Source organism: Electrophorus electricus, chromosome 9, assembly GCF_041902795.1.
Source record: "Electrophorus electricus isolate QZ-2024a chromosome 9, ASM4190279v1, whole genome shotgun sequence".
In the NCBI taxonomy this organism is placed as follows: domain Eukaryota; kingdom Metazoa; phylum Chordata; class Actinopteri; order Gymnotiformes; family Gymnotidae; genus Electrophorus; species Electrophorus electricus.
The window spans coordinates 22,751,515-22,776,572 of NC_137505.1; the positions used below are offsets into that span (position 1 = coordinate 22,751,515).

Here is a 25,058-nt window from a genome sequence, read left to right on the forward strand (position 1 = left end):
TATGGCATTCTCTCCTTCTCAGGATGTTAGAGTTATATTTTCAGAGAATTTCAGCTGGCTTAAACATAAATAAACCTTGCTGAACTGTTTAAAATCATTACACACAAAATGGTGGCTCAGGGAAAGCTGTTGTTATTAAAAACTTCCATATATTTTCCATACACTATAATATGTATGTATTACCTTATGTAATACTCAGCTATTTGTTTATTCAGTTAAGTAAACAACAACAATGAAAAAAATTATTTGAGATTGGCAGACACTTCTGGAACAAAGATCCCGGGCTGCATCTCTCTCTCTCTCTCTCTCTCTCTCTCTCTCTCTCTCTCTCTCACACACACGCTACAGGCTCTCTGCTGATTGGTGCCAATAGGAATCTCTCAGTGATACAAGAATACTAATCAAGTGATTAGAACACTAATGTACTGCTTCACTGATGATCTAACCAAAACTGTCCAGGAAGTGATAACACAGGTTGATGTGTTGATCATGTTGAAGGCATGTTCGAGATTTCAGACAGCTTTTGAGACTTTACAGCTACAACACCGTGTACAAGGGCTTCTTGTACACGGTGTTGTAGCTGTAAAGTCTCAAAAGCTGTTTCAGTCTCAAAGCTACTCTCCTTGTTGGAAAAGACCCTCCAAGTTGCTATGAAGACAGGATATGAAGTTTTTTAAAAATTTTGTTTTGTTTTTGTATGAATACACCACCTGGTAGTCAGAATAGGTGTAGCGTTCATAAAATATGTTCCATCATCATATCAGACTGGGATATGTAATTGTTGTGATATTATCATTAGGAAAAAGAACATAAAAATATTCTAAAACATGTTATTCTCCAGATGTAATGTGTTATTGAGTAATGGGATCCATCCATACAGCATAAAAACACATCAACATTTTATGTCTGTTTTTGTGATATAAATTATTTATTTACATTTACAGAAAAAGACCCCATCAAGACAAACAAAGAAACTATTGGAAATATTACCCATACATAATCAAATAACAGGACTTGTCCTAATGTGGTCTCCTACGATCCTCTCTGTTTGTGTCCTGTGCCACAGGTGCAAGGCATCGCGTGTTGTTCCCCTCGTCCTCCCCCTCCTTCCCCCTCCCCTCTGTCTAGTGGTCCAGTCCGGTGCACCCCCCACCCCCCGAGAGCAAGGTGGGAGCAGCCATTTTGCATCTCTGTTCTCTACATTCTGCGGTTCCCCCGGATCACCCGGTTCCCATGGTTCTGTAGCCCCAACACTTAGATGAGGCGGGTGGAGGCGCGAAGGGTGTTCTCAGAGTTGTAGTGCGTGACGTTTTGCTTTTGACGGTTGATTCGGTTAGTCCGTGGGCACTTCCTGTGCAGAAAGGAAATGAAGAAAACAAGTGTTGACATGTTAACAATTTGAGGTTCTTCAGTGAGTGTTTATATTCTAAATTATGTATGATTTCAGAATATTTGCTTGTGTACTAGAGCTGATTATTACAGATGCTAATCCTGCACTGTCACCTAGTGGTATAATTATGAAAAGACAATAAGTAAAAGGTGCAAAAATGATGACTGCTTACTACATATTAATCCTGTGTGCTTCATTAATAATACTGGTAATATTGGTAATACAGGTATATAGCAAATGCTATATACAGATATTTAGAGGTATTGCATATACTCTAGCTCTGTTGAGGGATTACCTTGTTTTTGCATTTATTAAAAACCTTCTCACCCATATACTACAGACAATGTTAGACTAATATTATAATTATTCATTTATTAGTTTCAATTATTAAAGCTCTACAGCACATGAAGCCAAGGCTCCAGACACCTTTGGCTATTCATTCACTCATTCATTCATGCAATACCACTGTGTGTATTTAGTTAGTTTAAGCAAAAAAGAAAGAATTTAAAGAATTGTTTGCAGGCTATCATCGCTACTTGCTCTAAAATTATTGGTCTCCCACTTAGGAAGTTGTGTGTGTTCCACAAACAACAAACAGTAACGAAAGGACATTAATGACCCCTCCCATGTCCTCAGTTCTGTTGCCCTTTTAGCACCGTTGCTGCTGCCCATAACAAAACTTATTTGTTAGAATTGATCATTTATTGGTTCGTTTTTTATATGCATGTGTATGTATGTGTAGCTTTTGTCTTCAAATACTTGAAAGCCCAATTATTAATTGCCCCTCAAAACAAAGTTGATTCAGTTCAGTTCAATCCAATGCATTTTCGCATTACATGAAGTAAGCATGCAAACTTCAACACGACTCCTATCTCACCTGTTCCCCAGCTCTTAGCACCTCAGCATCTGGCATATTAATACAGCAGCTAGCAGGGGCTGGTGCTGAAGACTTGAGAACAAGTTTGATGGCTTTTTATATTAAGAGTCACTTACAAGTACATTTTGTCCCCTAATGTTTGTGTGCCACCTTTGCTGTGTTTGTCAGGAGCTCTCTCAGGGTTAGTGGAGACATCGTATGTCCTGGCCACACATTAGTGGAGTCATGGGATTCAGCACAGAGGAATTTAACTTTTTCCTACAGGTGGCTAGTTAGCCTGACTGACGGTAAATACGACCACACATATGGGTATCTCCATTTGGGAAATATGTACCAGTCATGCTGGGCATTGTTGATCTAGCAGGTGATCTGCAGTTATGCAGTGCAGCGCTATACAGCGCAGTTCTATACAGTAGTAATCAGCGCAGTGCTAGACAGGGCTACATAGTCCAGTGCCAGTGTTACAGAGCACAGTGCTCGACAGTGTGACACAGCGCAGTCTATACATGGTCTATGCCGTGGCTGTGGTGTGGCTGTTTTGTGCAATGCCAGAGCAGTGATAATATACTCCAAACTCATGTTAAAATGTGGATGTTCTACCTGACTTTTCATTCTTTAATTTGCAGGTTTTGTTTAAACCCAAGCTGACCTTGCCTTGGCCAATCTGTCAACAGATGGACAGGTTCACCGGGGACTGACCAGGTGCACCAGATGGCCAGTGCAATATGGCCTTCATCCAGCCAGTGAATTGAGCTGAGTTAGTACTCCCCCTGCTGGTCCTCTTCTGCATAGGCCATGTGTCTTGGAGTCCACGGCATTCATTTGGAAGGTGATTGAGAAGTGGGGGGGGGGATTTAAGTTGACTTTAATCAGTGTACGGGCACCTCTGTCGGCTGACCTTTAGCTGTTCCAGCAGCCACCTGCCGCTTGTAAATCCACTCCCACTAAAGATCACACTGTGGCTCCGCTGTGTGTGTGTGTATGTGTGTTTAAGCACACATCCTTGCTCACTGCTGTTTTGAAAAAATGTAAACCCAATTTTTTTTTAGAATAGCACTGTAGTGCCCATGTTCCCTTAAAATGGGATTCTCTGTGTGAGTGTGTGGATATGTTGTGTGTGTCTGTGTGCGTGTGTGCATATATAGGTATGTGAGAGTGCGCTGTGTATGTAGGCGTGAGCGTGTGTTTATTCGTGTGTCTCACCGGGTGATACAGAGCACCACCACACAGATTATGGCCACTTGCAGGGCCCCAATGATGGAGGCAATGAGGACGTAGCGGAGTTTCCCGGAGCCTGGCACCACGTACAGCACATTGTACTCTTTAGTGTCACACTGGGGGCCAATGAAGCCTGAGTGACAGCTGCATGGACCAAGAAGGAAACAACAACAGGGTGTTATTCCACTAATCTTAACAAAGAGTCTAATGAACAAATGCAGATTGTGTGATTGTGTGTGTGTGTGTGTGTGTTGAAGAGGGGCATATATGTATGTATGAATGAGCATGTTCCTCTGCAAACCTAGCATCCTTTCTTGGCTCCCTCAGATCTAAACACACATGCGCACAAGCACACACACACACGCACGCACGCACGCACGCACGCACACACCTCTGTTGGGTCCTTTTTGAGAAACATCTGCTGAGTGTTTTTATTGCATCTTCCATCTCTCTCTCTCTTCCTCACTCTACCTTTATCTCTCCCTCTCTCTCTTCCATCTGTCTTTCTCACTTTTGCCATCTCTCTGTTTCCCACCCTCTCTCTATCCACTTCTCTCTACTCCATCTGGCTCTTTCTATCTCTTTCACTCTCTTTCTCCATATGTCTCTCTCTTCCATCTCTGTCTCTTTCTCTCTCTCTCTTTTCCATCTCACTCTCTTGCTCCATATGCTCCTTCTCTCGTATATTAAGGTTTTCAGTAATCTGGGTCACTGAATTTGTGTAACATTAGTGAATCAAAGCGATTGTGCTCAACGTACTGCTGGCAGTGTAATCTTGAAGCAGAGAAATTCCGCCGTACTTAAAATCTTTCCGTGTGATTCACGCTTACAACGTCATCAACCTTGTTAAGGTCACGTGATGTGCAGAAGTGTGAATTGGTGTGAAACCGCTTGGGGGAAAAGATGTTACGATGGCATTGTAAGTAGATAATAAGTGCTGTGGCATGCCCTGTCCTGGGGCTCAGGGATTGTTATCTCAGCTTGACACAGACAGTCTCCTTTACTCCTCTTTCAAGCCAAACGCCTTCTCTCTCCGATGGATGCGCACTGTTGTCCTCAGAGGAGGGCCCTGTCCTTTAGATGTTGGTAGACAGTTCAGTCCTGATCAGAAGGCTTACCCTTCTATACTGAGCTGTGAGCTGGGTGATACTCAGGAGGTTGCTGAACAAACGTCACGTTCCTGCACATTTTCGAACCCTGCAGCGCACTATGACAAACACATGTACCTGAAGGAATACAACTACGCCATCTCTTTATCTCCCAGTCTCTCTCCCTCTCGCTCTGTCTCTCCCCCTGGCTTTTGCTCTGCCTCTGCATGCAACCCCCCCTCTCTCTGAGCTGCCAAACTCTCTTTTAAATCACTCTCCTGCTATCTCATTTCCTTACTTACTCATTCCATTTTTCTATTTTATTTTGTTTACCCCCCCCCCGACTCTGACGCAACAGAGTGGAAGACTATAAGATGGAAGTAAAATGAACTAGAGAACAGACTCTTATTGTTTGACAGGTGGCCATGAATCCACAGAGTGCCACTGATCAGCAGCTGGGTCAGCACTGACCCGCAGAAACGTGCACTCGCGATTCCTACTCCCGGTTGGCCGCACACCACCACAAGCATTGTGGAAAATAAACCCAGGCAGGCCTTAAATGTGCTGGCTGTAAAAATATCACCAAAATGTCACATGCTTGGAAAATGAAAGGTAATAAAATATTTTTGCTTTACTTTTGGGCCTTGGCTCTGAGCTACCATATGTGAGAAACCCAGCTGCTGAGAAACAGCTATACACAGGCATTTTAAAATGTGGGGTTGGTAAAGAAACTCACTTCATGCAGAAATAAAGAGGTGTGTAAAGGGGTGGTGTAGCGGATGCCGTGTCTGTCGGACTATCTTCTGTTTGGCACCTTTGTGATGCGTAAACAGAATGAATTTGTTTAGGGTGCAGTCGTGGCAATGCTGTGACTAGGTTCATCTAACTCCATTAGTTCTTTTGTTCTCTGTAATGTCACTGTTAAAAGTAAACAGCAGGGGGAGCCCAAGATCTGTAGTCAGACTTTAGACTAAGAAGTTGAGTTGCTCCTGAAATTTGTGTGTGTGTGTGTGTGTGTGTGTGTGTGTGTGTGTGTGTGTGTATGTGTGTGCGGGTACCTGCACGATGGTATTGAGAGCATGTTGGGATATTCACAGTCTCCATGTACGCAATAGTTCTTGTAATGCTCTGGACAAGGGATGTAAAGTCCTCGTGCCACCTCTGACACCTCGGGCTTCTCCTCTGCAAGACACACAGACACACACACACACACACACAAGCACAAGATCATTATAAACAGACTGAGAGGAAATGAAACCTGAAAAAGTGATCTCAGAATGGTTCTTCAGACTAATGCACACACACACACACACACACACGTGCATGCACATACACACACACACACTCACCTGGGTAGTCTGCCCTGACGTAGTGTCCATCCCCAGGACTAGTTCCTGTTATCATGTCACCTTATGGTTAAAACAAAGTCAAAGGTTAAAAATGAATTTAAACAGTAATTTAGTCATTTAAATAGTAATTTAGTCATTAAACTCAATGAAATTGTCCTGCACTCAGCATCTGTGCTGCACCTGGTATTCAACTGACATGGGTGAAGTTACTGTACTCATTAACTTGGTTTTTGCTAATACAGTACATTTAACCAACTGTCCTTCCACAGCTGGTGGCTACTGAGTAATAGAATTTGAAATTGCTTTTAAATAATGTGTCTGTTTCTACAACCAAATTGCAACTTTATGTGATCTTAGGAAGGGTGTATGTGAGTGAAGGAAGGGTGTGTGGGGGTGAGGGAGTGAGGGAAGGGTGTGGGAGTGAGGAGGAGGGTGTGGGAGTTGAGGAGGGGAGTATGGGAGTGACTGAAGGGTGTGGGAGTTGAGGAGGGGTGTGTGGGAGTGAGGAGGAAAGTGTGCTCACCCTGACAGTGGCCCAAGAACTTGACTTCGATTCGCTCCTGCCTCTGACAGGACGCCTCCTTCACCTGACATGGGTTGTCATAGGAACGGCCGTCCGAGGCGCACACTGGGTTGAAGCTTATGTGGGAGCAGTCGATGTTGCACACACACCTGTGGTCACATACTGAAGTTAGTCCTACTTTACTGTCTTCTGGCTGGCAGTTTGAGGATGAAACTGAACTTCAGTGCTGAAACATGTTAGTTCACCGTGAAAAGTCAGGATCGTCAATTCCTTGTAGGACAGCTTTAAATAACCAATGCTGAGGTATCAGAGTAGCATTAGAAGTTTAGTTTAAAATGAAAGTTTGGTCACACAACTTGTACACTGCTTATGCAGTTAATGGTTTCAGACATCCAGCTCAACAGTGTGACTGAGAGAGGCAGCTTCTCTAGCAGGCTTTTTCATGTCTGAACTAATATCTCAGATGTTCGTATAAATGCCTTTACAAATAAACAGCGGTGGTCCTGAAAGGCGTTTGCTTCCACAAATGAGACGTGCATCTGTTTGAGCAAACGTTTTCCCCAGCTCCACGACAGCGCAAAACAGTAACTTTCACAGGACACTTGCCTTAGGGAGACGGCAAAGCATTGTAGGAAGTCATTTAGCTTTTTGCCATACATGTTCCTATAGTGCACTGGGGTGGACAAGAATGCACATGAATTAACACAGCACACAGCAGTAGCACAGGTCTTATGAGGCCATCATTTGTGATTAGTAGGGAGCAGTGGTTTAGCAACCCGACGGTGTCTTCACTGGCATGACTTATGAGTTCCACGGGCTTTGATGTCTCTCCGCGTGTTCTAGCGGCTATTCTGACTCACACCTTCGTTAGTTGGAATGCAGTCCTAATGAGCTTTCGAATTTGTATATTGTAAAAACATGATCAAAGAAACAGAGAGAGAAGAGGGGAAGCAACCTACGTTAGATGACAACAGCTGCTTTCTGGCGGGGTTTTCTGCGGGATCGGAAGCGATCTGAGGGAACGGGTGTGTTTGCAGCTCAGTAAACCTGGGCGTGCATCCGGGTTGTCTCTTCTTCCAGTGCGTATAATTAAATGGCTGAAAAGGGCCACGGAATGCACGCAAGCGTGAGAGACAATAGCGCACCTCGGTGTGTGACAACGCGCTGGTCCGCCTCCCTCCGGGAGCGACCTGCGTCTGCCCGAGCTCCGAGTGCAGCTTTGTGCACTCTGCACGTCTGTGTTTGTGTGGGGCGTGCTGTGTGTGCGTGACCCTGTTTAAGGCAGCGAGCATGTTCAGCAAAAATGACTACAAAACTGGCGTCCCCGGACACTTCCCGCCGAATAGCGCTGAAATGTCGATGCTGTAATTATAAATCTGTCATTTTTACGCCCTTTTCTCTCCTTTTTTCTTGTCCCCTTCTCGTGTCTCAAAGCTCTTATCTGAGCAAAAAGAGGTGGACTGTTTTCTGTGCTTTTGGATGGCAAAATTAGCATAATGCACATGGAGTAGGAAAACCACACAGGAGAAGAAAGAGACGTGATTATTTTTTCCCCGCTACTCTGTTGGAAAGTCAACTCAAGGGCAGACCCAACTGTGTGTGTGCGTGTTTAAGACGAGGGCATAGATTTGCATGTGGATGGGACGAACATGTCCCTACCAATATTTTTAGGACAGAACTGTCCCTAGCAGTATTTGAGCGAACTCGTTCACATTATCTTTGGACTGAAGTCAGATAATTCTCATGTGTCCTCCCAGAGGTTATATCTCCAGGACAACCAAGTCAGGCATGCTAGCATTTGATTGGCTGAAAGGGAGGGGCCTATCTGAAGGCTCATGTCATGTGCAAATATCATACTTGCTGCCAAACATGGACGGGGTGAGGGCTGATCTGTGCAGTGATAATGGCAAGTTATCACGGCTGTCAGTCCATACCTCAAGCATGGGTAAAAATCTTTCACATGACTTAATCTCTTTCCTCTATTGCCTTCACTGTGCAGCACACACAACGTAATTGTGTTCATGCCATCAGGTTTTGTACTTTGTAGCTATCATGCCACAAAAAAGGGACATCAGAGTACAAGTTATAGGTAGTAAACTAGCCAGTAAACACATCAATTTAAAATCAAAACTGGCTAGCTACCAGATTGTAGAAAATCATGTCAAATGATGCTAGTTAACCATGTTAGCTAGTGTTACCCAGCAAGCTAAGCCTAGATTATGGTGTTTATAGGATAGCAGTAAGGTGGCTAGCAGGACTAAACTGAGTTTCATAAAATCCCATTCAACTTAACATTTCAAATCCCCCTCGAAAATAAAGGTCGACAAGGCTAACCATGTGATTGCATGTGTCTTGTTCATCAGTGCATCGTCTTATTAGGAAAAAGACAGGAAACTCAGAAATTAAGTAAAGATGCCGTAGGTCAGGCTGAGGGAGAAGCAACTAGACCTTCAGGGCTTCAAGTGAGGTCTTGCAATATACTGCAATTAAACGTATGCTATCATGGATTAAATGTAAATGAAAAGCTCATATGTAATAGTCTACCTACTTTGATGTTATCTTAGCTGTATGTTATTATGACACAGGATGCAAAAAGAATAATTTGCTAATGTTGATACAGATCAGCTTGTGGACTGTTTTCTCATCAGGAGGCAGTCAGCGTGAGCGAGTGTCACAGCCATGGAGAGAAAGCCATAGCAACCCGATCTGAAATTCAGAGAAATACAACAACTTCCCGACAAGATGTTGTGGTTTCAGGAGAACCGGTACACTCAGTGTCGATGATTTCACTATAGGCCAACACTGAAAAAGGGTTCTTTTTTTGGAGTGCATCAAATCACTGACCATAAAAAGACTGTGAGAAAAACAGACGTCTCTCAAATCTGCATAAAGGGTTTGAGTAATTGGAAGAAAGCCACAGGCAGCATTAGTCACCACCGTGACAACAAAACGCAGTATCACGCACTTACAATCAAAGCACTGGAGCAAAGTCCAGTTCACACCCAAATATTGTGCATGGGCTAAAATGCAGGAAGAGGGGGAGACAACGTCTGGAGGAAGTAATGTCCACTGGGTTGTACCTTGCTAGCCAGGGAGCAGCGTTTCAAGGACATGAAGCAAATGAAGGGAATTTGTACCACCTTGTGTAGTCAATTGCAAATGATGACCCTGATCTTTTCTCTCGGCTCACTCATTGCTGGGGCAGATCTGAATGTGTGTGTGTGTGTGTGTGTGTGTGTGTGTATGTGTTTGTGTGTGTGTATGTGTGTTTGTGTGTGTGTGTGTGTGTGTGTGTGTGTGTGTGTGTGTGTGTGTGTGTGTTAGTTACTCAGGAGGAGCCCTGTGATTCCACATATTGTTTTCTCCAAAATGTAAATAAGTCTATAAGGGTACTGGGAGAGAGCATAATCAGAGCAAGAACAGAGCTTCTGTTGTGTGTGTGTCTAAGGGCATCTTAGTATGTGTGTCTAAATCAAAAGTCGAAAGAAGTCGTGTCTGTGTGTGTTTGCACTCTGAATAAATGCCCATAAGCAACAAGGTGAGTAGCCTACATCTTAAAACAAGAGGCTACCATAAACCTAAATCTATTTACAATCAAATTCTCTTATGGACTCTGAAATGGTTTCAAAGTCCATAGAACAAATCTGACCTTACCAGGGCCAGAACTCAAATGGACTGCATGTCCGATACTTTTCACACCTTCAGAACACACAGTGGTTCTGCTCTAACACACGTGACCCAGCAGAACACACAGTGGATCTGCTCTAACAGACACATGACTCATCCCATCACAGGTGTGGTCATTAGATGATGGGTTGAGTGTGATGAGTGAAACCACACACAGCCAGTAGGATTCGACATTACCAGAATCAATTTAGAGCATCTCATAAAATCAAATCTTGATATTTGGGTTCCACAAATGAGATTCCTCCATCCAAGCACAGAAATTCCTCCATCCAAGCACAGTGGAATGTGAACATTTATGCAGCATGGGTTTACAGACCCATCCGAAGTATACTGAACCTTACTGGCCCACCTGAGGACTACTGACCCATGCCTACATGATTTGACACTGATGCCAGTGAAGCTGGCAATACCTTTGTTGCTGAGTTCTGTTTCTGTTTATAGCTCAGCACTGTTTAGCCCTCAGTCACAATAAGTGATCAGTCAGCTTGAACAAACCCCACAGTTGAGTCCTGATTAGTATACAGAGTGAACCGCAAGCCTGGCACACACACACACACACACACACACACACACACACACACACACACACACACACACACACACACACACACACACACACACACATTTACATGCACATGCACACATATGTACTCTTACTCACACTATGTAAACAGTCATTTAACTTGTACTTTAATTCCCTTTTATTATTTAATTTCTTACCACACACCCTCATGTGTAGAAGCAACAGGCACATCTTTTGAAACAGCCTGTAGATATCCTGTTTGAGTTCTCCTCAAGAACACCACATGTGTTCCTCCAACTCATTATCTACAGTCAGTTTCTGTCCACAGGTTAAACTTACATGATGCTGGCTGAAAACTACCAAACATCTGTATTCAGCAAAGTTCTTTTACTTTGTGATTTCTGAAAAAGGAGTCTGGTGAATGTGTATATTTACTCATATTTCCTTTTTCCTGTGTTTTAGATTCACTGTGTCAGTCTTTATGCTTAAATCTCAGTTACTGACACTGATATCTATAATGGGCTTCTTTCAGAAAACTGGCTTAAATAATTAATATTACCTGCCTTAGTTGTAGAATGGAAATGATATTCTGATATATTTCTGATTTCAGTAAATGATCATGCCATCATCTTCTTATATCTTCTTAATTAATTAACTTTTATGATTAAGGTCATTTTGTAATGAGACCAATGTAATAATACATAATTCTGCTTGAGTTATGATTTGAATTAGGGTTCTGTTTAGGCATTTGGTAGATGGTGTTACACTCTCTCTCTATATAAAACACACACACATGCGGCTTGGAGACTTTTGCTCTCCAGAGTGACCGTCTGTGGTGATCATAAAGGATAATGTGTCCAGAGTATTAATATTTAATGCTGCATCTCACTTTCTGAAAACACTGGTGCATAGCGGCAACATATCTCTCTCTTGCTCTCTGTCTCTCTCTCTCTCTCTCACACATGCAAAAATGCATGCACACATACACATATGCACACACACATGCTATAGTTCTGTACCATTCAAAGCAATCGATATTAAACAGTGATGGTTCTGATAACTGTATATATATATATATATATATGTGTGTGTGTGTGTGTGTGTGTGTGTGTGTGTGTGTGTGTGTGTGTGTGTGTGTGTGTATATATATATATATATATAATATTTGTGTGTGAGTCTGCATGTGTCTGTGTACATGTGTATGTTAGTAAAACTGTCAAACATATTTTTCTGGAGGGTGAAAAGTTATCATTTAAATTATGTGTATTGCCGCTTTATCTGTGAATGTTTGTGTTTGTTTGGGTGTGCGTGTGTGTGTGTGTTATCTATTTGAGTGTCTTATTGATTTGTGAAAGCCATGTGGTTTCCCTGTTATCTAAACTTTTCTAGCAGTGCCTGCAGGCACTGGTCTGACCACCTGTACTTATACAGCCACTTTAGCTTCACACATGAGCAGACACACCGAGATACACACACATACACACTCACATATCAACAACAACTGACCAGTGGTTACAGTAATGTGTGAACTGACAAATAAAACTTTACTATTACAGGTTAATATGCTTATCTCATTTTCTTGCCAGTAATCTTGTCATAGATAGAACACTAGATTAATCTAATTTACAGATAGATAGAGGGTGAGACGGGAAAAGAGGGAGAAACAGAAGGAGAGCAGAGCAAAAGAAAGATGATGGGGAGAGGGAGAGACAAAGAGGAGGAGTGAGAGAATGTGAGAGAGAGAGAGAGAGAGAGGGGGAAAAAGAGAGGGACTGAGTGTTGAGGGAGCCGTCTGCCCGTGTAGCACGTCAGATGGAGCTCGGTGTGGTACACTCCCACTGGCTGAGACATAAACGCCTCCAGTCAGGCGGCTATCACTGAACTGGTGAGTCGGTGAGGCGGGTGGAGTTGGTTGAGGGGGTGGGGTGGAGAGGGTGAAGGTGGGGGCGAGTTGCGGGGTGGCAGACCGCCATTCTGGGGCTGAGGTGCACATTTGAGTCAAGTGTACAGGGCTGTCTCAGCATGTAATTCCCCATCGGAGGGCTGGGGGGCTTCGGGGTGGTGGTGGTGGAGTAAGATTGAGATGAGCTCATTTCCATTAAGACTAAATGCTGTCCTCCCTTACTGCCTGTCTGAGAACTGGCTCTGCAAGCCAGCAGGCATAACAAAGAAAACTCAGAGGGTTCCCTAATGGCCTACTCCTGGGAAAGAGGCAGGAGGATCCTAAAACCACATCGCTGCTGTAAACAGACACAGGACTGTTCCCCAAACCTATATTTAACAGATTCAGGACCGCCGCAGATGAAGCCTAGTGCTGCAACACATTTTACAGAGAACCTTTTAGAATTCTAAAAGATCTAGAAAAAAAGTTTCTAGACCGAGAAACAAAACAGCCAATCATATATCAGTGCTCCACAAAACAAAAAAAAGTAACCATCTTGAAGATCTGTTTATAATGCTATAGACTTACAAATCAACGGACTTAGATATCAAAATGTATATTATTAAAGCTTTACTGACAGGCTTTTGGTAGCAGTGCCAAATGTCCCATGACCTCTGCGATGCTTGATTGGACTGATTGCCTGCTGTTGCAAGACGAGGACTTCCAGCGAAACCTTTTGAATATCAATGAGCTCTTGATGATGTAGTAGAGAGCAGGCTTCGTTAGCAGAGATGAAAATGTCATTATTGCCCTCATTCCAACGTCCCAAGGAATTCATTCACTAATCATTCATCCAGCACAGGTCAGACTCTTCAAGGTTCAAACCACAACATGGGGACTTGGGGGACCCAAAAAAAAGAAGTATAAACCTATGGGGAAAGCGTCATTTTCCATAAAATTGTATTTTTACATTTGTTCTCTGTGCTATCAGTTTGTCTATTTAGTTAATATTATGCAGATTGGATTATTTTGGATTACACATTGGAATAGTATGTTATGCTTTTGTCTTGGCTGATGCTGTAACACTCCTTCATTAACTCCAGTATGCTCACAACAGAAACATTATGAGTGTCACTTAAAGAAAAGCCATCAAATAAACCTTTCTGTTTCTGCAATACCTTTGAACAGAATTGCGAATCTATTTGTTCTGTTTTCTCTGTTTTCTCGTCTTCTTAACTGATGTGACCTTATTTATCAGTTGCTTGGTGGGTGGCTTGTCCTGGTCAGCTGTATGAGGTCCCACTTTTCAAAGAGAGCACCCTATGAAGGACCCTATTAGAAGAACCCAAAAACTGCATAGTGCCCAGTGTCTGTGCTGCAGTCTGTGGCTTTGAAGTGCAGACTCACCACACATCCTCTGCATCCACATCACACTCGGCCCCAAACTGGCAGATGTCACAGGTGGACGTCTCCTTCTGTCCATTCTCAGCCGAGCCCTCGTTCCCTGCTGAGACACACACACACACACACACACACACACACACACACACACTCTTTTTAAGTATGGAATCAGGCAAGCAGGTATTGGGTGATAACGACCTAGAATGCAGCAACCTAGGTTCAGGACAGCTGGAGTGGGTTAGGATCGAGGGGTGAGGGGGTGTTGGACACGATTCTCATTCTCTCTCTGTCTCTCACTGCCACTCTCACGCACAGTTCAAATCCCCCACTGATCTTTTGCCAGCCTCTCTGCTCATTTCCTCCTGATGAGTTCTGACTCGCCGCTCGGGGCTCCCTGGCGACAGAGGCTTCCCGGGAGCGGCTGGAGCTTAAGGTTCCTCCCTATCACATATCGGCCCTCATCAGTGACCGGGCAAAAAAGCAATCCTGCACGCCATGGAATTTAAATTACGTTTACTTCAGCCCCACCCCTGCTGAGCTTGGCCCTCCATTACAAGGTGCTATTTTTATTTCTGAGCCCCATGAGAGTGAGGAGACAGTGACAGAGCGAGAGAGAATGAGAATGACAGAAGAATGAAGAAACAGAGAGTGAGTGAATGTTCTCTTCTCGGGTATTCACAGCTGCATCTGATCACTCCCCTGATCCATGTTTGTATATTCTGCCTCACCTCTGCTCAAATGCTAAACACCAAAAAATTATGCTAATTGTGAGGTGTTGCTTTAATCAGGAGAATGCTGTCTCGTTGCTTTGACAACTCTGTTTTGTTTCAAAACTGCGCATGTCGTTGAAGCGTGAAGTGCTGGGGTCTTTTATAAGGTCTGAGTGCAGCTGTGACAACAAGCTGCTACACGTTAGGGGTGGGCAATCTGATGATTTTATATCGTGAATGATGTTGAAGACGCAAGACCTAATTTTCATGCAAATCATAGATATCGTGACATTTTATGTTCTAATACTAGATAAGCTTCTAGATGAGTTTTGAAACTTCACAAAAACCTTAGATGGCCAGTAAAAAAGGGGCTCCATTCACAACCATCAGAATGACTGGGTACACAATGGCTGTGCTGATGCTAAAAAACAATTTAGCATGACCAGCAGCACAGCATAGCATAGGTAAGGAGATGCTGCCAAAAAGGGACTTGATTAGAGTAGTGTGAAAGTCATGGCTATGTACAGTCAGATATTTGAGTAGTGTGAAAGTGATGGCTATGTACAGTCAGATATTTGAGTAGTGTGAAAGTCATGGCTATGTACAGGCTGATAGAGTAGTGTGAAAGTCATGGCTATGTACAGGCTGATAGAGTAGTGTGAAAGTCATGGCTATGTACAGTCAGATATTTGAGTAGTGTGAAAGTCATGGCTATGTACAGGCTGATAGAGTAGTGTGAAAGTCATGGCTATGTACAGTCAGATATTTGAGTAGTGTGAAAGTCATGGCTATGTACAGGCTGATAGAGTAGTGTGAAAGTCATGGCTATGTACAGTCAGATATTTGAGTAGTGTGAAAGTCATGGCTATAAAACATAAACATAAAAACGTTATCATTGATGTACGCATTAGAATATATATATATATATATATATATATATATATATATATATATATATATATATATATATATATATATATATATAAACAGGATAAAAGCTGCCAATGAAAGAAGGTGACTTAGGCAGTCACATTTTATCTAGCTAAGGAAAATGATGCCATTTAAAGATGTGCACAATGTGGGATTTAAGACACTGATGTCACCACATGACAACAGAGGACTGCACAAATAAAGCATGGTGAAAGTTTACATTTCACTTTGCCTTTTTTGTGTGTATGTTTTACTACTACAATACTTGAAAAATCTGTTATTTATTGACTGCTGATTACAGATTTGTTTAATATTTAAAATTAAATTTAACTTATGTTTTAATTATCATTTTGAAAATAGTGTCTTTAATGCAGTATTGTGTTTTAAATGGTGCGACCATATCAAATCTGGATATTCTTAACAGTACAATTCAAAATTGGCAAGAAAGACCCCAATTCATATTGTGGATAGTGATTGAGAGTTAAAAAGATTGTGATCTGTTTTTTTTTGGGAAGATCACAAACTCCTGCTCCACGTATGGGTCTGCTACCCTCTCTCTTCATGTCTGAGGAGGACTGCACTCACTCACTACCACACCTCCAGGAATATCACAGGGGTGAAGAAGAACAGAAGCCTATGAGAGTGGTGTGCTCTCTTCTACTACTTTTTGTCATCTCTCATTTAACAAAGATACACTAATAACTTTTGAATAATTAGTAATAAGATTTGTGCATAAACTATATGATCCCCCCCCTTTTTTTTTTTCAGAAACAAAAATTCTAAGATAAAAACTTGCAGGAGTGCACCAAACAGGTTTTCTAAATTTTCTTTCACAGAAACAAACTGTATTACCTATTGGACTCATAGAACTGAAATCAGGCTCCCATCTTGATTTTATCCTCAGAAGGGAAAGCTAGGTTCAAATAGCAAACCAGCAATTTTACTGCTGAATCAATTTACCGCAGAAGTGTCATTCTATTCAGTGCCACAGCGGCACTGTACCACAGAGTTCCGTGGCTTCAGACAGTGTGACTTGAGACCCACACTGTCTGAATTTGCACCCTACTCACTGTTTAGTGTTCTAGAGTGTCAGCTATTTTGTAGTGATCTCTGAATTCTCAGTGCACAATTCAGGTTCCCTATATAGTACGCTATCTTCTTGTTACCCACAGTGCACAGTAGATATAGTGAACAACCAAAGTACACTGCTTAAGGGAAAAGGTGCCATAGTGCATATTGGTTTCCTAAGGCAGATATTAGGGATATATTTAGTAGGACTGTAAGTGTAATGGACAGATTGACAGGTTTGGCACCGAAGGTGAGACGCAAAGTAATGGTTACAGAACGTTAATATAACCAAACTAACCCAAATAAATGAAGCTTGTGCTCAAGAAATAAAAGCATTGTGGTATTTCACTCAGTGTTTTTTGTTAATAACATGTGAACATGGATGTAGGTTTAGATCTAGGTGTTATTAAACGCAAAACAAAACACATCTGAAGTTGTAAAACATTGCTAAACTGCCTTACTTCTATGTGTTGTGATTGTACTGCTAGTCTACTTATTCTTAATGTTCCAGGTAAGTGACGAAAGGTCACACCAATATATTTCTGGCATGAGTTGGTGTTGCCTGAATTGTAAATTGTCTCCATTACAGGTACCCTATGTAGAATTCTATATAGAACTGTCTATGTGGGGAATAGTGAATGAGAAAACAAAAAACCCACTGGAGACAGAGATTAAATTCTATATTCAGTAATATTTTGTTATACTGTCACATAACGGAATTCAATGTCAATTTAATATTAATATATATATATATATATATATATATATATATATATATATATATATATATATATATATATATATATATATATATAAAATATAATGTATAAATATGATTTTTAAATGACTTTTTATTATGTATTTGTACTGCTGCACTATGCTGATTTTCTCCTCATCTGTTCAGGGATCCGTAAATGTGTTCCCAGGCTGGAAGTTGAATGGTCAGTTCAAAGTTAAAGGCCACCATATGCAGGACCCTGACTGACAGCAGGTTTATGTAGTGCTCACAGTCTCATCCCGGCCTCCAAATGGAGTTTATTAAACCACCATGCTGCTTTCCCCCAGAGGGCGGGGCTAATCCCATGGATCAGGGAGCGAGAGCCGTAGGGGAGAGGAGAGGCAGTAACAATTATCCTCATTTCCTCCCTGCTAGACGGCCGCTCCCCTCGTATCGATCTCTTCTGACCAGAAGCCTGGTCGATCGCCCACCTCCGACGTTTTCATCCCAGAGTACTGCACTTATACACGGGGGAAGGGCTACAACTGCAATGTTATACTTGCCTGGCAAGTGATGAACTGGGTGATGCTAAGATGCATTTTGCATTTAGGCCAGTGCTTTGATGCTCACTAGAGATTAAAACTTTTTCACAGATAATTGCTTCCGAAGATTATATTTAGTAATAACCATACCCATTAAATGTGAATGAGGGTTTTTCCTTTTTAATGAAATATCTTTGGCTTTAATGATTTACAGTGCTTTTAAATCTCCTAACACCCACAATGATTCGGTGTCATTATTAGATGAACATTTTAGCAGAAATGAGGTAGGAGTGGGTATGTGAGGCTTTAACAGGCAGGGCTAGACAAAAGAGACCAAGCCTGATGCTCCAAGGGCCCACCTAGTAAGATTTAGTAAATGCTGTATTACTGTGTGTGTGTGTGTGTGTGTGTGTGTGAGAGAGAGAGAGAGAGAGAGAGAGAGAGAGAGAGAGAGAGAGAGAGAGAGAGAGAGAGAGAGAGAGAGAGAGAGAGGATATAGGGCAGCACATAACCTATCACATAGATGATGAATGGGAGTTGTCTCTTTCCCACACACAGCATATGGGAGGAGAATGACCTTCCTAACAAGCAGGAACACTAAGTGTAGGGCTCAAAAACAACACATCTTGTGGGGTCAAGTGTGGCAAAAGCAGTATGAATGAGGTTCATATATTATTTTTTTATTATGTTTTATGTGTTTTTAAGCCATTTATTTCTGGTTTATGTTTACCTATTTTCAATGCATTTTGAAGAACCAACAATTATTTCTCATTACACATCAGCTCCTAGCAGATTGAAACCCCAGGATGAATACTTTTTACACACAAGGTGTGTAGAGGAAGCCCCAGGCCACTAATGTGTCTAGAAGATCCCACAGGTCACTGATGAGTCTAGAAGAACCCACAGGTCACTGAGGTGTCTGGAGGAAGCCCCGGGTCCCTGATGGATCTTAAGGAGCCCTAGATCAGTGAGGAGTATAGAGGGAGCCCCAAATCAGTGAGGAGTATAGAGGGAGCCCCAAATCAGTGAAGAGTCTAGAAGAAGCCCCAGATCAACTGCTCTTTGGCAGATCAAGGGCCAAGGGCACAGGTTGGTCTGCACAATCAATAGATGAGAAGACATCATGCTGACAAAGGGAAGACAGTAAGGTAGTAGGACATGCTACTTAGATGGCTTGAAGTCTATTTAAAATCCATCCATCCATCCATCAATATATATATATATATATATATATATATATATATATATTGATGCATGTATAAGATCCATCCATATATAGATTCTAGGTAAGATTCTAGGTAACTGCAGTGTACTGTAGTAAGAGATGTAGAAATATTTGAAATTGTAGTAAAGTACACAGAGTTTCCAGAGAAAAAGAATATTTCAGACAGAGGTCCATCATCAGCTTCATCACTTTGCTGACCGAAACATTCTGTTTCTCTGGAAACACTTTGTACTTTACTACAATTTTTAATCTCTCTCTCTCTCTCTCTCTCTCTCTCTCTCTCTCTCTCTCTCTCTCTCTCTCTCTCTCTCTCTCTATATATATATATATATATATATATATATATATATATATATAGTACACACAGATACATAGTATACACACACACACACACACACACACACACACACACACACACAGTGGTAATGCTGTGTGTAGAATGATCAGTCACCCAAATAATACTGAGTCAGTAGTGGTTCTATGGTCAAAAGCTGGGTCAACCGTAAGAATAAGAGTGGCATTTAATTGGTGGTCACTAGAGAGGAAACACTTCTCATGAAAAAAACCCCAACATTGCTGACCATGTCAGGTTTGCGAAAAACCACCTAGATCTTGCCAGCACGACTCAACAAGGTTCTGTGGACAGATGAGACTAAAAAAACTTTTTGGTAAATGTATGTTGATGGGAAATTTATGTCTACACAGCATTATATATGGAAACACCTCGTGTCAAAATTTCTGGCTAAATCCTACATTTTATATCTTTAAAGCTGCAGTAGGATTGAGGCGAGAGTGGATTTAGCTTGAAAATTTGAACAAGTACTTCCAGGCCCCTCCCCCTCCCTCTCTGCTGCACTCTAGCCCCGCCTCCAAAGCTCCTCCCTACAGAGCACATTGCTGTGCACACTACAAAATGTCAACATTGCTGGCCAACAAACATGCATAGAAAAGTAATCTACAGCAACATCTTTTCTGTAAAAGAACTAGCATCCACTTTTCTCAGTGCTTAGATGTTCGCTTTTAACATATTATCTGTCTCATGTATTACTGTCAGGACATAATGGCAGTTTAAACCAAATATGACAAAAAGCTATTTTGACAGAGGTTAACTACTGCTGCTTTAAAACAAACCGATTGCTTTAAGATTTATTAATTAATATAACTGCTTAGTACTTAGACACATCCATTAGCACATGTCTGTAACATGTATGTAGTCTATTGCTATGATACTGCTCTTTTGAAGACTTTTCAACATTCTTCTTGTTTTGATTGTTCAATCTGACATCCGAGAATATGAAACTGCTTCATACTAAAACAACACTAAAAAACTGCTTTCATGTAGGTTACAGTGGGATGTTTTTCACGTCAGTTTGCATGCTGTTGATATAACCTTATTTCCGTTTGTTTTACAAACTAAAAGACACTGTAATATTTTCAGAAAAGTTACTGACATAACAGATTTGCACTGGACAGAGATAAAGTCCTTCTGCTAAAAGGTTCCCCAACTCCCAAGTAAAACCAGTCTGGTCCAAAGAGTGCTTTATCTTAACAGAAACAATATAATAATAAAAAGGGGAAGAAAATTAAAAATGTTTTACAAAAAACCTCAAGTAAACTTTTAATTTAAAAAAGTAAATTGATTTCAGACACATAAAAATGACACTTTAAGACATCTTAAAGACACTTTAAAATTCTATTATAAAGGTTTCTCATCTTCTCCTGCAGTGCTCAACTGTTGATCACCTCCTAACACGGAGGTGCCAGGTGTTGTAAGCTCTAATCATGCACTCACTATTAATCCTCCATCCCGGCTCCACCACTAAACCCTCCTTAGTGCAAACAGCTCTTCACAGGTGCCCCAATCCCACTGGAAATGGGCTAGAATTTATTTTCTTTTTCAGCACGTTGCCTCATATCCACACCTGACAGAGCAGGAGGTCCTCGCCAATGACCCAGTGGCACACGTAATGACTGACTGAGGGTGTCTCATTTTATGGAGTGCTCCTGCTGCCCGTTCCGGCTGGCTGGCGCTTTTCGAGGAGCGGGGGGGGGGGGGGGGGGGACATGCGGGAGCGAGGAGAAGCAGAGCCAGAAAGAGGGTCCAAACCAGGGCATCCTCTCCAAACGGATTAGAAGAGGAGAATTAGGAGGGAAATTAGGCTTTACAGCTTCCATTTGTTGCCAGCGTTGGCCAGATGAGGCTCCGCTTCCCCTGTGTGGATTTCACTGAGCACGCTCAGATGGGGAGGGGGATCTGTGGAGTGTGCTGTGCTGTGTAGGAAGATGAGAGGATGAGAGGGCTGTCGTCTGCTCGCAGACACACATGAATAACCTACATACACTCCTCTTAGACATACACTTCCAGTTAAGGGGGAGTTAATGCATAGAATCCAATCATTTTGCAACTGTAATAGCCAGTTTCAGAATTATATTCAACATTTAACGTGTCTACACCTTTTCATGGCGCTGATCTGGAGCTTCAACTAACAACAACAACAACAACAAAGAACAAGTGAATATTTAAAAAGATTAATATAAAGAAGTGTGAACTAGGAGGTAGAGGGAACAGGATAACACATAGATATTCACACAGAAACAAACTACCCCCAAAAGAGTGCCCTGGGGACAGGGTGAGACTCTGGGGGGGGGGGGGGGGGTCAGAGGAAGAGGGAGACAGATAGAGACAGACAAAGAGTGAGACAGAGAGTGAGACAGAGAGAGAGCGAGAAAGTGAGACAGAGAGAGAGAGCAAGAGAGTGAGGGCAAGAAACATCATCCGCAGCACCTAAGCAATCGATGGTCAGTCAATAAAGTGTCACTTTCTACAGGCTAATAATGGTGAGCAAGGGCTGATGGATCAGAGGGGGCAGAGGCTTGTGGCTGGGTGGAGCTCTGGGGCATTAGTGACTGATGGATCAGATGGGGTGGAGGGTTGTGGCTGGGTGGAGCTCTGGGGCATTAGTGACTGTGGTGCTTGGCCTCTTGCCTTTCTGACGTCTATTCTATCTCTCTTTTTCCTTCAGGTTAGCCAAGCTGGCCCTGGAGACAGAGCTGCAACATCACCCATTCCTGCCTCCCGCCTGGGTTTATAACCTCGTGAATACAGGACCTGAAAAAGGTCAGCCACTGCTGAGGGTTGGTGAAAAGGAGCAAGAGCTGGAGTAGCTCCATGATCCCACCATGAGCATCACTGCTGTACAGTAGCCTGTTGTTTTATGTAGTGATAGAAGAGTTTCAACCATCTAATTTATAACCAGCAAGCTGGTATCATTATGCAAAATGTTAACTGAATGTTTCCATGAAAAAATCATATGGCATTGTACAAATATATGTCTTCTTAGAGGTTTCAATGTTTGATTTCAAAAGTTAATGGTTAGACCTTTTTGATTAAAAATTCATTGTAATGTTAATAAAACATGGTAGTCTGTGTACGTGACTTGGTGTAGATGTAGGAAAGGTTCAATGTTTTTGCCACAGAGAGCTCACTGTAGGTGCTTCTGCAGTGCAAAGATACGGAACCAGGTACAGAATATCATTTGAAATGAACTGATTTTTGAATGTACCATAATGCATTAACCAGCATGTTCAAGCCAGTGGGAAGGTGAAACACCCAAGCGTCTATTTCTTTATTAGGTTTCACTGTTTGAGAATTTAGCCAACTGTAATTGCCTTTTCAAACCCTGCAGAGTTTATGGCCAAGTAATGATCAGAGGCTGTTCTACTTTTATTCTATATATCATAACTGGTTTCGAACCATTGAGGGATAACTTCATAATTTCAGGCAGTCTGAAAAACTCATAGGAAGAAAAACTCATTAAAGCCAGAGGCAGGGATTTTGTAGGATTTCATGAAGACTTAGCTCATGAGTAAAGCCATGTTTGTTGAGCCTGATGCAACTCCAACCACAGGCACCCACACCTGCTCAGATAAGTGATCACATGCAAAAACTGTGTGATCTGTTGGCTGGTCAAGTGCTTCAAAAAAAAAAAAAAAAAAAAAAAATTGACAAAAGCCATACTTTAGCGCTGTAATCTCTGAAGGTAATTTATCAGACAAATGCCCACTCTCTGCACCCTATATAGCTTGTGCCTTTCCTTTAATGAAAAGATGATTCTACTATCGTCTGAAAGACTGTGTTTCTTAGCTGATGGCCTAGGTGCATATCCCAGGTGCTGGAGGAAGCGATCTGTTCCAGCAGTGTGTGTGCTGGTCTGCACTCTCAAACTCCGCTAATCCCTCTGGCACCTCAGGTTCCCTCTCTCAGCTTCCCAATTGGTCCCAGTCAGTGGTGCAGGGCTAAAAGTTGGGAACACCAGAGCTGGATGCTAAAAGCTGATCCTTAGCTAAGGCTAGCGGGAAGGATGGTCACAGCTCGCTATGCTAGTATGAGGTTTATTTTTTCAAATACAGTTGAATTTTTAAGTTGTTCTAAACCGTTACCTCACAAATGATATTTTTGATGACTCCAAAACGAGAGTTAAGTGTTAAATTAGACTAAAAAGAACCAAATAGAACCAGATCATCAACGTACTAGAAAATGTTTCTGCAGCAAACTTAAGTGCTTTTTGCCATGCACATAACTGTACTTTATGAAAAATATAAAAGCTGAATGAAAATACAGTTGACAGCAGTATATGGATATTTGTTTAGTACAGAGTAGAGCCCCCCGAATAAAAAATAATAAAAAAAAACCCAAAGACTTTCAGGAGTAATGTTAAAATTCTAGTGGACTTTCATTTTCAGTTAACAATTCCTTTAAAACAGTCCTCATCTTCATTGCCTAGAGAGCTAAGTCAAAATTAGTTAATGGATTTAAAACTGTGGACTCAGAGGGGCCTTTTGGCACCTGTACAAACAAAATAACTCCCAGTCTACATGATAATTTCTCTCTAAACAGTCTTTTAATTGAACACAAACAACTAACTCACTCAGGCAAGTAGGAGAATTTACACATTACTCAATAGAGAATGGACAAACTAAAACGTTATGAAGCTCCTTTTACAAAACAGGTTTACTTGAAACAGTATATCATGATTACATCATAATATGAAAAAATCCACCCCATAAAGAAAGAACTGCAAAACATGTGAATGTACATAAGAGTATGACATCATGATTTAATGAAGGGGTTCAAAAGGATCATGAGGTAGGAAGGAGGCCATGTAGGTTCTGATTAAAGTAATAAGGCTTGAGTTTTAATAGGAGATCAGTGGCCACGTGTGCAGTTCAGCAAAAACAGCCTGAGGACTGATCTGAGTCCTGTTCTCCACCACACTCTAGCTGAATAAACCATCTGAATAAAAGTATGTGGATACGTTCAGCACTACCATCCCCTCTACCACTATGGGAAATAAATTCTTTTTGATTGAGAGCATCTCCAGCTCAAATGTAAATAAAAGACCCCATAGCTTCTCACTGCTCCTGTGCGTACTATAACACACAAAAGCTGATTGTGCCAGGATTCATATACATACATTGTAGGAAAAGTCAGCCTTCCAGGATTAAAGACTCCACATATAATCAAACACAAACAAATAACAACACACAAGTAGCCCAGATGTTTACATTTCATAGCACTCTGCTTTGTATCCCAGAAACCCAGTCCTTGTTAGGTTACAGTAATTCTGCTATAGCTTACAGTAATGCAACTGTAGACTGACGAAATCCTGTTGTAGGCTGGAATAATTCTGCTGTAGGCTCTAGTTATTCAGAAGATGGAAGCTTTGGTGACTGGAGTATTTCTGGATTTTCCAATGCACAGATTTTTTACACATTACACACACACACACACACACACACACACACACACACACACACACACACACACACACACACACATACACAATGCTTAGGGTTTAATTTTACTTGCTTGAGAAAGAAGAGACACAAAATAGCTTTTTACCTGACTGATGGTATAAGAGAATATT

At 41.8% G+C, this 25,058-nt stretch overlaps 1 protein-coding gene across 3 annotated transcripts in view; it reads right to left on the reverse strand.

Annotated features, from left to right (window-relative positions):
- Positions 1-914: 914 nt before the first annotated feature.
- Positions 915-25,058, reverse strand: part of tmeff2a (transmembrane protein with EGF-like and two follistatin-like domains 2a) — a 71,372-nt gene continuing 47,228 nt past the window's right edge. Inside the window, exons 5-10 of one of the 3 annotated variants that reach the window (XM_027006793.3) lie at positions 13,945-14,041; positions 6,446-6,594; positions 5,923-5,982; positions 5,632-5,755; positions 3,471-3,629; positions 915-1,351 (exon numbers count right to left, since the gene is read on the reverse strand). In XM_027006793.3, coding sequence (XP_026862594.3) covers positions 1,255-1,351; positions 3,471-3,629; positions 5,632-5,755; positions 5,923-5,982; positions 6,446-6,594; positions 13,945-14,041 — 686 coding nt within the window. In that variant the 3' untranslated portion in view covers positions 915-1,254. Of the gene's footprint in view, positions 1,352-3,470; positions 3,630-5,631; positions 5,756-5,922; positions 5,983-6,445; positions 6,595-13,944; positions 14,045-25,058 lie in introns of all 3 variants that reach the window. The other 2 variants (XM_081720914.1, XM_081720913.1) reach the window with 2 other exon arrangements.